The sequence below is a fragment of the Micromys minutus genome, assembly GCF_963924665.1.
Source record: "Micromys minutus genome assembly, chromosome: X".
Taxonomy (NCBI): Eukaryota; Metazoa; Chordata; class Mammalia; order Rodentia; family Muridae; genus Micromys; species Micromys minutus.
Genome location: NC_137970.1, coordinates 124,318,945 through 124,333,718, shown reverse-complemented (window position 1 = coordinate 124,333,718; position 14,774 = coordinate 124,318,945). Strand labels below are relative to the sequence as shown.

The window sequence follows — 14,774 nt, the reverse complement described above, 5'->3', positions numbered from 1 at the left end:
GATTTCAACATAGAAACCCTTTCCATACCCTTCCACCTTTCTTTTATATAAACACCAAGGACAGAACTGCACATAGTGGGTCCACAAGGTTCTAAGAGGGACAAGATGGCATCCACCTATTGTATTAAGCACAAAAATTTGTTGTTGTTGTTTTGTAGTGCTACATATGGAACTCAAGACCTTGTACATGCTAGGTAAGTGGTCTACCACTGAAACACATAATAGTGTTCACTTGACAGGGTAGACTTTAGTTCACCACAACACTGTGAAAGGTATATGTCCACAATGATGAAAAAAGGACATTATGTTTTTTTTAAAAAAACATAGCTGTACTTTGCTTAAAGGTTTTGAAATACCATGGGATTGATAAAATTCGGCCCTTAAAGAAAAAGTGAAACACTTCTGAGATTTTGAAGGGTACTAACTCTAGACTGCTTCCTGGAGGAGAACAGGGAAACAAACACCCGCGTTGGGACTGGAGAGGAAAATGGAAGGCAAATGTGCCATCCCCACAGTATCAACTTTTGGGAGATAAGCTTGGAGCCAGAGCTTGACCAGTAAAACAAACTGAGTACCTCTGTTGCTCAGGTCTACTTAGAGGTTTCCTGTAGTAGAATAAGACGAGCATTTGAACTTCAAACCTGGAAATCTATGTTTGAGGCCAGAGGTCTCAGTTTCCAAACCGTGTAGAGGAGGAAACATGTTTAGGCACGGATGCTGAGGTGAGATGGTGTCAGACCGCCTGGAGCTGGAGTAACAGGTACTTGTGGGTGCTCTGAAAGGGCTGTAAGTGCTCTTCATCACAAAACCATCTCTCCAGTGCTTATTTGACATTTAAAAAGAGCTTTTTTGCCAACAAATCAGCAGACAAATATATCAGCTTCCCCTCTTCCTGGCTGTTTGTGCTTTGTGCATGGCCAGAGTTACTGGCATCTGCCTGGTAGTACCTCTGCAAATTGCAAGCATAGACCTGGGAAGTAAGAGCTGGGTTACTTTTAGCTACCCCGGTAAGCCTATATATAATGCAGTGACATGCTCACCCTCTTGCAGACAGAGGGCCTGCTCCTCTACATGTGTGGCTGATACATAATTATGGGGTTTTCAGAGATGCTTGACACTGGAGTTCCTTTCATAAATAACTGAGTGTGATGTGTAAAAAAAAGCAAAAGGAAAAATACATGTTTTAGTCATTGCCAAAGTTTCTGGCAAAACCAGACATTAACACAGCCCTATTTTTAATTCAACACACTGCTCTGCCCCAAAATAGAAGCCCTGTGGTGCTAGATCTCACCAACCCTGGGTTTTGTTTAATTGAAAACGATGTGATGTTGCCGATTACATCTAAATACACACAAGGGAGGAACAATTATGAGGGGCAAAGAGAACAGAAGTCAGTAAGGGTAAAAATCAATTAGTCAAGCACAGGCTGAGTTCCCCAAAGTTCAAATTCTCTATCTTTGGTTACTTCTGAAGTCTTCCCTTTGGTTTTTCTTTTTGTAACAAAACTGAAAAACCCAAATTACCTAGAATGCTATAAAGGGCCAAAGGCCTGTTGCTATGGATATAGACAACTAGTGGAGAGACAGAGCCCAGATGGGTAGTTAAAAAACCTAGAGCGCTCCAAGGCTTAGGTGTTTTGGTTTGGTTTGGGTTTTCCCTTAATATATTCCTTCTTCTCATTCCTAAGCGGACTAGAAACAGAGGCTTATTTCCCAAATATTAAAAAGGCATTCAAGAATTGTTGCTATAATGAGCTTTAGAGTTTAATATAACTAAGGTATTCATTCCACACTTTAATATTTTAAAATACTCTTTCTAAATACTTTAATGTTACATCCTACCTATTTCAGGCTAAGTAAGTACACGGAAATATTGTATTTTATACATGTGCTCACCTTGAATTATATATGAAGGATAATGAAATTCAAATTATGTAAAATTAAGGATAACCCAAAAAGATATTTAGATTTAATTTCCTAAATGCTTCACTTATAATTCTTAATTGATTTACCAATTCAACTTCATGACTGTTTTACATAGAAGTTTGAAGTTATTTCTACATAACGGTGCTAACAAATAGCTCATCTAAAGCATGAGGCCAGGGCTGAAAGCCTAGTAATAACTGTAGTACAGCTGAGTCACACACACGGGGAAGAGCTGAGCCCACATACAGCCATACTCTATCTAACACACCCTAGGGGAGACAGACTTCACACACATTCCATTTAGGAAATTGCTGCATCTATCTGAGCTGCTCAAGGACTTGCTTTGCTTTCAGGTTCTTTTGATGGGTTCTGAATAATTAAAGATGTCAGATAAATGACCTTGGGAGAAGCAAAGCATTAAAGATGGTGAAATTTAAGCCTGCAGCAGACAAGAATAAAGTTGAAAGACAGAATCTGGGAGTGAGCAACAGGGCAGGCTTGCGTGTGAGCATTTGGAAACTACACAGGAAGGATGGGAGAATCAAAAATACAAAAGCAGAAATCAGAAAAGGTAGCTTAAACCTATAATCTCGGTTCATGAGAGGCTGAGGCTGGAGGACTGCCATGAATTCCAAGACAGCCTAGACTAAACAGCGAGACCCTATCTAGAACAAGCAACTGACCAACAACATAGAGCGAACAAACCAAACAATTCTTCCCTGAAAAGCTCCCACAATAAGGTAGAAGGGCCTAGAAAGGCAAAAAGACAGTTGAAATGTGCTTTTCAAAAAATCAACATCTGAGTCTATAATTAGGAAATTCATATGTGAACTTACTCATACTCATCTTCAACTATCTTATATAATGACAATTTATGGGTACAAATGTCATGCAGGAGGGCAACTTCAGATAAAATGATAAACTTCAGATTAAATAGCAGTTTCCTACAATTCCCTGAAGATGTCCCACTACTTCACACAACGAGGGCGATCATTCATAACCACAAGGGCACCAAAGACTACGTTTTGCATAAGGTTATAGACAAAACCCACTTTCATTACAGTTCTAGACATGCTTTTTATGGAAGGCTTGCTTTGGCCTTAGCCTTTCAAGTACTGAGATTATAGGCTTAAATACCTTGGATCCTCCTGCCTCTGTGTCCTTGGTGCTGGGATTGCTGGTATTAGAGGTATATATGACCACATTAATCTGTTGTTGTTGTTTATTCATTCATTTTTTTTGGAGACAGGGTCTAAAGTAAGTCAAGTTGGCCTAGGACTTTATTATGTAGCTGAGGATAATTTTGAATTTCTAATCCTCCTGCCTCCATCTTCCAATTGCTGGGATTAGAACGCAATGGGATTTAAAAATAATTACATGAAAATTCAAAATGAATCCACATATTGATTGATATATTCTGGAAAACCATTCATGACAAACATTGCAGCTCAGATGTAAGTTCATGGACTATACTCACCTTATTGGCCACTGCATTTACACTGGGTCGTGCATCATAAATCGTGAGCTTAGAAGTTTGTTTGTTAGTTTCCCTGATCACATCCAGGTACTTCTCGTCATCTTTGTTTCTTTTACCACTCATACCGACAAGAGGCTGACTGCAACGCATAATGACCATCTTGTTTTCTGGGTGAATCCATGATAGTACCTACGGTAGTTTAGAAAGTTTAATCCCGCAAGTCTCCAGAAATCATTAGAAGTGACAATCATGATGAAGCGAATCTCTGCTGAAACAAGGTGCTTGCTCATTTATAATTTTCACTGTGTATGGCATCACTGACAATTGCTCAGAAACAATCAGAGCAGTCAGTTTCCCAGCCCTTCTTTTAAAATTAACACTATAAACTACTGCTTACCACAACAGAGCTGAATTATTGAAATGCCGTAGAAAGTCTCTACTGTTACCAGAATTTGGTAGCTTATACTGGACTTGTTATTATATGAAGTATGTGAACAGTATGTGAAGGGCTAAGCAATCAGTGTGCTGCCCATGGAGGTAACATTTCTGCAGGTTCTTTTCCCAATAGTCCCCTTTCTAAAGGCAATATTGGAGGAAGAAGACACAAAGCTGCATTTCTTCTTAAATTCTACAGTTTTGGGAGGGGAGAGGGGTAGGATTGTGACAGTGTGTGTTTCTGTGTGTGTGTGTGTGTGTTTTGCCTGCATGTATGTCTCTGCACTCACGTGCACACCTGGTTCCAAGAGGCTATCAATTCCCTGGAATCGAAGTTACAGATTATTCTGAGCCACCACATGGGTACCGAGAATCGAACCCTGTTCTGCTATAGGAGTATCTTAAACTTTTAACCACTAAGCCATCTCTCTAGCTCTCTGGATACCTTTAAAAATAGTATTTGATATAAAAATTACTGTGATAATAATTTATTTTAAGTTGTCTACTGTATATTTTTGCTATGAAAATTAATATTGAGAAGCCATGAATAATTAAAATGTACATAAAAATGGACTCACTAAAATTTTATCACAGGAGACTGGAGAAAGATGATGGCTCTGTTGTTAAGAACTGGTTGTTCTTCCAGAGGACCAGGGTTCAATTCCTAGCACCCACATGGCAGTTTACAACTGTAACTCTACTTCCATGAGATCTGACACTTATATAGATACACATGCAGGCAAAAAACCAATACACATAAAATAAAAAGTAATTAAAAATCAAAAAATATTTATCATAATATTATTTACTTTTCACTTCTAGAATTTTCATTTATTTGTGTGTGGGAAGGGACTGGGAATGCATATTTCATAGAGGATGTGCAGAGGTCGGTGAATAAATTATGGGACTCAGTTCTCTCCTTCTATCATGTTGGTATCAGGGATAAATGCTATCAGGTTTCGCAGCAAAAGTCTTTATTCACTTTATAATCTCCCTGCATTGTTTATAAAAACAAAAATTAAAAAAGAATGTGGAAATCTTACAATAAAAAATATTAAATGACTGCATATCTAGAAAAGTTATGGCGAAGACAGATTGTTAGGGAAGGGTGTAGCTCGGGAACCACATTCAAGTCTAGTTGAGTGCATAGAAGGAAGTCCAGAAGGACATGTGCAACATGGTGGGGGTGGCAAGACGGTGTTTGCTTAGCAGTAGTTTCTAAATGTCTCAAATGAGCACATATTCCTTATCCACTAACTCCTTCTATTAAAATGAAGACAAGCCTGTGTTTTGAGAAAAGGAATGTGCATTCATGAACAGACACATAATGGATGTGAATGAGTTTTTTAAACAGTGGTATTTTATTACAATGTGTACCTGATTTTTGTTTAAATGAGTTATTTCTTACCAACTATTTTTATACTTTGAGATTTAAAAATGTAAAGAACAACATAATGGTCATGTTTCACATAACTGGCATATTCACTTTCTGGACAAACGTTCTGAGATCTACTGTTAAGAATCACATGATCAGAAGGTATGTTGGAATCAGCGTACCATCAGGCTTATGATGCCTAATATATCATTATAAAAATGAAAAGACAGCTTAGTCCTAATTTTTTTTCCAGAAAAAGTAAGTTGGTAACCTGACAAAGTATGAGAAACATGTTAAAGAACATGTTAAATTCTTTTTTATCATCACTGAGGTCAATGGTTTAGGCACAACTGTGTCATTTTCCCTTTTGTCCTATATGCTATAAAACACAACCACCCCCCAACCCCATGGACACACGAACTTTGATACATCAGATGTTCAATGAAGGCTAAATAGATAGTAAACCAAACATGCACATGTACCACAGTAGCCCAGTAGCCTATTATAAGCAAGGCACATAGCAGACAGCAATGTCTAGTGTCACAGTAGTACAGCCTGAGATTCTAGCACAGAAAAACATGTCCAAGTGAAACAGAAGACTGAAATTCTAGTCTATTTTACATTTTAGTAAACTGAGCTAAAGAATATGCTTTCAGGTACAATTTTATCAGGAAGATATGAACAGACAGTGATCAGAGAAGCAAGATATTCTAAAAATTAGAACTCATCATAGGCTGACAATATACAAAGTTTTCCCCTCCAAGAAATCCTTTTAAGGACAAAAATGTCTACACTTTGAAATCAAAGGCAAGGTGACATTAAATCTTAATTTCTTCTACCACTGTTTTTTTTTTTAAGTCTACTAATTTGAAACAAAACCCAATGTACTTATTTTGACAGCTCTAGAAAATTAACAGAGGAAGAAAAAACAATCTCTTAAGTTTTTAATCAATAAAATTTATGTACCAAGTAGAAAGTATGACATGTGTATAAATATTTAAGGACTAAAAGAGCACTGTGTGAGCTAGGTTCAGTGACATGGTAGCATAATGTCTGGAATAGTCTGTACTTGACTCCAGTTCATTAAGAGGATTGAACGCCTGTAAACAGGCTGAGAGTGAGCACACCCTAGCATCTGCAGAAAAGCCTGCACGAACACATGTTCTCAAAGTCCGGTCTTCTCTTTAACCAACATTAAGCACCACTCTGGGTATTGTGACATAATGCTGATGGCAACCAAGGGCCCCTTCTTCCCTCCAATGGGAATCACACTGGGCTGTGATCTCTCAATGATGCATTCATCTTTCTTGTCTTCCTTCTGCACCCTAGATTTGGTGCTTATAGAAGGCAGCTGTTCTCCCAATTTGCAGTAGGTCCTTGGAAAGTACTCATCAGAAAACGAATGCTCCTCTCAATGACATGACTACTGTTCTTATGAAAGAAAAGGCATTTTCTGAGGGAACTGTGACATGATACTCACAGGAATCCGATTTCGGGATCTAAAAGTTGCAATTCTTCTAAGGTCATCATCTGAGGTCTGATAGGGGACCACCAAAAGAGCAGGGTATGTGTCACAGAGTTCATAGCACTTATTAATAAAGGTTATCCTCCAATGGTGATTGGGCAGGCCCTGCGGGACAAAAGGAAGCATTAAGTCAGCATGAAATGACTTCTTGTCTGCAGTATCTGGGCTCTGTCTTCCTTCTACCATAATGTATACATGCCTCTTTGACCACAGAGTGATTGGCAGCTATTTACAATAAGGATGTCAAATCAACAATCCAGACAACATGAGCACACGGACAAAACACCGGTGGTTTCTATAACTAAACTACTTCTCCTAACTCTAGGTTTTATGGAATTTGACGTTTTGTTTCTTGTAGACATATTCCTTATTCCTTGTGTGATACAGATGAGCCCAAGTTCATCTCCTACCCATGCACCCCTTCCCCTCTGTTCCAAAGAAAAGTGCCATGGGCAGTGTTAACCTGTGTCTACTTGAGGGATTCAAGACAGCTCCAACTTCTCCGTGCTCTAGACAGAGAGAATGATGCAGTCTGCTCCCACATGGAAAGAGGCACTGGGGGATGGGGGAGAGAATCCTTTTGGGGAGGCTCATTTCGCCACCTCCGACAAGTTATTTAAATCAAGAGCCTGGGTACCCAGGATCATCCTGTAAATTGTGTAAGGAGTGAAGTCAGTATTTTAAACAGATTGCTAGTATGATAGGGAGACACAAAATTATATCCACTATGGACAAAACCAGAGGTGGTGGAATATTCTCTCCCCATACTCACAAATGCACAAACACACACATGAACGTGAGCATGGTGGCTTTTTGCTTTGGGGACAGACATTGTACCTTTTCTTTAGGTTTGGCCCTATGTACCACGGTCAAACAGATGCTGAGTCTGATGCTGAGTCCAACTAGAGAGTTTTTAGTCCCATAAGAAAGTTACAAGAAAAAAAAGATTGAATATAATGGCAGTCTAGAAAAAAAATACCTACAAAAGTTCATCTATGCATGCAATTCTTAAAAAAAAAAAAACAGGAAATGTTTTTGTTTTAAGCTAGAAGCTCAAACTGAAGCCAGTCTTACTATTGTCAATGTCAACTAAAGACAAGATAAAATGATTTCATACATAATGTCAGAGAGGTTTCTAAAGCATGAATAATGCTTTCTTCCACCTCAGTAGTCAGTCTAGAACAGAGGCCATTAAAGTGAAAGGTACACACCCTTTGAAACTACAGAACTAAAGCAGATTCACAGGATCTACCATAACTGTGATTATAGCAAAACTTCCCTTCATTTAACCCCAGGGTAAAATCTGCATGTGAATGTGCAATCCACTGATCAACACTGAAAATGGAAGTCAACCAGGGTCACGATGATGGAAGGGGTGGCTAGGAAGTTTTCCCAAGCTCCAGTTCTGGAACTGTACTCTGTGTTCACTTGTTCTTACAGAGCAACTGGCCTTAATTTCATTCTCGAAAGCTCATTTCATAACATTTCCAAATTATTTTAGGAGCCTCGTAGAAGAAATATGAAAAATTCCATTGCAAAACTCCTAGCTGTTATATTAGAGGTCAAATTGTGGCTTTTGTTACATAATATGCTTGCTTTCGATATTCCTCGTAAAAGTTCTGGGAGACTTTTTTCTTGCTATGTATAGGGTAGGTATGGAATGTATAGCATGTGTGTGTATGCACATGTATGTATATTTGCAAGCATTTATACTTGTATGTGCACATATGAAAGGCAAATATTGATATCAGGTCTCCTGTACTCTTTCCTACCTTATGAAACTGGGGTCTCACTGAACTTGGAGCTCAGTGACATGCCAGACTGGCTTGCCAGAGAGCCCCTGGGATATTCCAGTATCTCTCCCCAGTGATGGGATTACAGATACAGGCTACCACACTTGGCTTTCAACATGGGTTCTGGGGATCCAAACTCAGGTTCTCATGTTGCAAGCACTTTACCTTCTGAGACATTTCCATATTCTAAATCTCATGCTCTTATTATAACAAATAAACATACATGCAGATGACCTTTATGTGAGAGAATAATAAAGCTCTTTGTAGATATTATACATCAACTGTAAAAAAAGTTCTAACACTTTTAAATCTGTAATTCAGAACATATATAACTTAAATAAAAAGATTAGTAATATTTAAGCTTACACACATATACAAAGTAATGTATAAAGGTTTGACTTTTATAGACCCTCAGTATTTGACTCATTTCATATTTCATGAACACCACAAAATGGAAGTTCCTCAGCTAGGAAAGGAAGCAGAACTTAGTCATTCCGTTCTCAGAAGGAGCTCGGTAGTTACAAGAGGAAAAAACTCAGGTGTATTGTACAAAATGTGGATGACACCACAGCCATGAACACATACTAACCAAGGCTGTTACTTATTTTCAGTCAATAACCAACAATATAATTTTCCAATGCAAGTTTGCAATTCAACACACGCCAGAGAATTGATTTATGACTTACCTGCCTTCTGTATTCTTCAACTGGATTATAAATTGTCCACCCATCCACATTAAACTTTTCTTCATTTACAAATGCAAATAATGGCTAGGAAAGGCCAGAAACAGAAGTTTACATTTCAATGTGAAGAGATAGTCTATAATTTATACTTTATAATTTTTCACAAATAAATTTTATAGATTCATTAACTATGAAAATGCAACCCACATTGAGACTTATAACAACAACAACAACAACAACAAAACAACTGTGGAAAATTAAGGCACGCCTTACAAAATCTTCTATCTTCAGGAATAATTACTTTTAAAACTTTGATTTTTTATGGCTACAAATGCCATCTTTGCGCTTTTAAAAAAATAATGCTACACACACACACACACACACACACCAGACTTCTAGACTAAAAAATACCTATGAATATTAAATATTATCAACTGATTAGTTAAGTCACTAAAAAAAGAAATTCAGCAATGATTATTAAATAGTGCACCTGTCTCAAGAGAATGTCATGACATATTTATCTATTTAAAGAGGGACAGAACATTAGAAAACTTAATTAACTGATCTCTGTGAATTCTGAATCGATGTTCCAGCCTCTGAAATGACAGGACTCCGACCTCTCAAGGCACTATTGATGAATTTCTTAGCTTTGAATACCATCTGTTCCCTAGTGACCATTCTAGCTCCTTGCTCTGAATGTGGCTATGTGTCAACTCTATAATCCCCACACACGGGTATATCAAAGGTGGGGGTGACTCTGAGGCTAACACCACAAACCAAACCCTAGGCTCCACCCCAGCAGTCCAGTTTCTTTCCAGTCTCCTCTGTTTAGCCAATGAGAAGGTCATGTTCCCAGGTGACTGAGCCAAGTAGTGTAGTGCTAGCCTTCTGGCCACCTGCTTACCCTCTCACTTGGCTTATCACAGGAACTCTGATTATTTTCAACTATACATCTCTAAGGTCAGAGCAGCAATGCTGCAATATTTAGTTAAATCAAGTCCATTCTCCTGCCAAAATCATCCCACGGCTTCCCATTTGGCTCACAGCAAAAGTAGAAGTGCATCTAATGCTCCACATGGCCATCTGCCATCTGGACACCTCAAGATCCTCTACACATATTAGCTAAAATAGGCTTGGTCCAGAACACAGTTCTTTTTTTGACTGAATGACCCAGTGAAGTCCTGAAACCCCTGCAAACCCTGGTGATTCTGTGGCTGGATGCTTGATCAATAGGCATCTATCCCCTTGTCTACTTTCTCTTGTTACTACACTGAATGCCAGTGTCCCTTCCTCTACATTGCATGGATTTTTTGGAAAAGTCTCATTTGCAGCAACCATTTTCTATTTTTGAATAGCAAGAAAGTTAAGGTAAAAAATAGACCACCAAAATGCTGGATCTTGTTGTCTTCCTGAATTTTACCATGCATGTATACAGCACTCTCAGTGGGTTTCAAGTCTGACAATGTCAAACTCAAGTGCTATAGTCAACAGTGGATAGCATGTGCCTAACATATTAGCTACCACACGACCTAAGAAACTGACCAAGGCCTCAGCCGGACACTGATTTAATGCTTAATTATTTGGTGCCAAGAAGGAGAAGAAATAAGGTCTGTTAACTGATGTTTACCTCACACTTTAGATGAACGTCTCTAAAAAGGAAAACATCTGCTATATCACTGCTCTGACCATCTAAACCCTGGTCAGTACCTAGGCTGGGTAAATACTTACTATCCCTAAATGCTATGACACGGGAAAAGCTGTAGATAGTACAGAATTTGAGAGTTAAGGATGTGTGGTTATAGATTTGGAATGCTCAAGGCCAACAACACTTTCTAGGTACTTATTACTATGTCTCAATCCTTGATAATAACACTTCATTGTTGCCTTGAGCATTCTTTCACATATCTTATATGAAAAATTATTGCAAAATTACTCTCAGAAGATTAAAGCTATATGGTCAAAATCAACCACCATCTTCTGAACACTTTAGACTAATGAGAAATAGAGTACAGGCAGTGACTTTTTTGTCATAAGTATGAAAACAAGACAAGGTCTCCATTAGCTAACTATCAGATGGCCTTTCTCAAGAAGAAATTGCTTTTATAATGACACTTCCCATTGTGAACAGGTCACAGGTCACAGGCACATCCAACTTACAGCTTGTGAATGTGCCCTACAATAGCTCTCAAAACTGGTTAACATATTTATAGGTGACATCATACCTCAGTGTAAATTCCCCCACTCCCCTGTACAGGAAGCAAAAAACCAGTGACAGGAAGAGTTCCTAGATCACTCTGTAAAAGCCAGACTCATAGCTCAAATATTTTGGAAAAAAATTTGAATCACATTAATTGCTAAAATTTCTCTTCAGGAAATAACATAGCAACACGTACAATGCTGTATCAGAGTGCGGGATGGGAAATGCTTGAAGCTTAAACCACTATTTTCACCATTCCAACAAATTAGCTTTTAATTATAGGGAAACCATTTGGCTCAAGGGAAACAACCATTCTAGAACAACAGATGCTTATAGCTTTCAAAGCAGAATATACCCAGACAGTTCCCTTTCTTTCCCTTAAAGATTTAGATAAGAGAAAGAACCATGAATTTTACAATGGAAGTTCACTGTTGGATAACACAAAGGTGGATAATTACAGAAAACAAATATTAAGCAGGAAATCAAAGCAAAGATAACAAAATCCATATATCACACATAATTAAAAAGTATAAAGTTCTCCCACAAGTGGTAACTTATTACCAGCCTAACCCAAGTTGCTGTCTGAAAAATGTTTTAACTTGAAGTTAATGGCTTCCCTGACCTGTTTTCAGTTGGCATTTTATTTTATCCTCTAGACAATACAATTCAGAGCTTTGAGGCCATTAGAATTTTATTAGTGAACTGACATTCCCAAACATAACCTTGCGTGGGCCTGTTTTTGACTCTCCATCTCAGAAGTGAAGCCTCATTGAGAGAAAACAACCTCAAGCAGAATCGTTCACTTAGTAAGTGAGGATGCACCTACTGACTTGCCACATGACCAGGTGAAGATAATATCTACTCTCTTGACTGCTTTAGTACTTGTTCCATTTCTTTGCTTATGAATTCTCAAATTTGTCCCTAACCTAGCAAAGTTAGAACAGTGACATGTTTTGCCAGGAACTGGTGATGAGTCGCTGCTCAGTGTGCTGTTTATAGGTTCCTTTGTGGGTACGGCCCTTCCCCAGCCATGTCTTCTGCCTCAGAACTTGGGTATGTTTGGCAAGTTCCATTTCAAGATTCCCATGTCCACTTCACCTCTAGTAAACCAAAATCTCTAGGGTCTCTAGGAGCTAATTTCCCTCCTTCACTGGTCCTAGAAGGACAGATAGACTAGAGCAAGATGCGTAGGAATCTGAAGTCAAGGTATTTGGGCAATGACTATTATTTAAAGTTATAATAATGGAATCACATATTTACAGAGAACATAAGGGGGACTCCAAGTAGCCTTCGGTGAGTTTCCTTCAACGCATCTTATGTAAGTGAACAATATCAAGACTGGCACACGATGTTAGAAAAGTCAGGCCTAGACCTGAATTCAGCAAGTGTCCAAGTCTTTCTTTGTTTTATTCTGTATTGGTATTTGGGCATGCTATCATTTCCAATACCTACTAGTCAAGCTGTGGAGACCAACAAAAAGAGCACGTGTGCATTTGTCCACATTAAAAATAGCACAATGTAACATTTGAAAAATGTTAAAGGACATTTAATGTTAAAAATGTTAAAGTTGAAATGAAAATCCCTGATTTTACACCAGGGGAAAAACTAGCTTGGACGTATAGAATATAGCTTGTCATTTTCATTTAGCTATATTTAGCATTGTTGGGTCTTGGGGAAAAAGTTCCAAAATAACAACAGATTCTAGCTTTTGCTTAGACGTTATTTTAAAATGGCACATATATAAAGATTTGCTTGAAGAACAAAATTATCAAGTAGCCAAACCCACCACAGCTCCCAGGGACTAAAACACCAACCAATGTGCACACATGGAGAGACCTATGGCTCCAGGTATATATGCAGCAGAGGATGGCATTGTCTGACATCAATGGGAGGAGAGTCCTTTGGTCCAGTGAAGGCGTGTTTTCCCAGTGTAGGGGAATACCAAGGTGCTGAAGTGGGAGAGGGTGGTTGGGAGAAGGAGTACCTTCATGGATGTAAGGGGAGAGGGAGGGGCCATGGGAGGGGGCAGAAAGGGGATAACATCTGAGATGTAAATGCAGAGAATATCCAATAAAAAAGTTGAAAAAAATGTAAATAAAAATTTTTTAAAATTTATTTTAAGTTAGCATATAAAGTCATGGGTTTCATATGGTATTTTACTACATGTATCTTAATTTTAGACTGGGTATTTAAAACTTTATTGAGATGTGTAAATGTTTCCTGACTGAGTGCAGTTCCTCTGTAGTATCGTCTCAGTACTGGATGTTGAGAGTTAGATTGATGAAGATGAAGACAATTCTATTAACATCACATCTTTATAACGTGGGGCCTGGTTGTGTGGTAGTAAGACAGATTGCCCACAGCAACACGTTCATGGAGTTTTGGGAAGATTATCTTTTTTGATAAAGTAAACAGACCTCGAGATTCTAGGAAACCACTTGCTAAGTGGTTCTTTTTTGACAGTTTTTGTTTGTTTCTTGAGACAAACATGGTCTCACTTTAAAACTCTAGCTCGCCTGAAATTTTCTATGAAGAGCAGGATGAGCCCAGCTCCTGGCGTTGCTTCTGCTCAGCCTCTCAAGTGCTTAGATGACAGGTTTGTTTGTGTTTCTACGCCTAAACTACACACTAGTTTAACAGGAGTCTAAGGGACCAGTTTTTTCTTATTTTAATTTCTGATGACTTTTGTAAAAGCTACCAATCGATCTACCATTTTAGGGTATACAGTCACCTCATTTTGTATCTTTTATATTACACTTAAGAAACAGGTTTCTTCATTTCAGAAAATATTTTCTTGAAAATCTGAAGAACCCCTAAATTTAAAGAATCATATGAGGTACTGCAGTCTAAGAAACTGAAAAATACTTTGAGATTTTATACAATGTGTTTTAATCATATTGATTTTTTCCCTCAGCTCCTCCCAGATCCAGCCCCACATCCCTACATCCCTAATTTCTTGTAATTTTTTTCCAGTCATCACAACCAATTGTGTTAACCAAATATTCTTGGGAGTGGGTCCTGCCCTGGAATATATGTCAACCTACCAGTGGTCACACCCTAAAAGAAGACAGATACTCCCTCACCCAGCAACTCTCAAATCCAAGACCTCCATCTCAATCACAGAGTGCATATGGGCAGCTATCTCATTGTGCCTGGAAAACAGTTTCCTTACAGTTGTCTACAACCTGTGCCTCTTAAAATCTTTCTCCCCAAGCCTCGGGTTAAAGGTAAAGACATCCCATTTAGGGCTGAGCACAAGACAGTGTTTGGTTTTCTGTAAATTTAAATGTCATCTATTGTAAAATGAAGGAGCTTTTATGGTGAGGGTTGGAAGATGCACTAATCTACTGGTCTAGCAGTAAGT

At 38.4% G+C, this 14,774-nt stretch overlaps 1 protein-coding gene across 1 annotated transcript in view; it reads right to left on the bottom strand.

The window, feature by feature from the left end:
- Positions 1-14,774, bottom strand: part of MTM1 (myotubularin 1) — a 108,120-nt gene that overhangs the window by 28,378 nt on the left and 64,968 nt on the right. The window contains exons 7-9 of the mRNA XM_080911050.1: positions 9,217-9,300; positions 6,693-6,842; positions 3,403-3,591 (exon numbers count right to left, since the gene is read on the bottom strand). Coding sequence (XP_080767176.1) covers positions 3,403-3,591; positions 6,693-6,842; positions 9,217-9,300 — 423 coding nt within the window. The remainder of the gene's footprint in view (positions 1-3,402; positions 3,592-6,692; positions 6,843-9,216; positions 9,301-14,774) is intronic.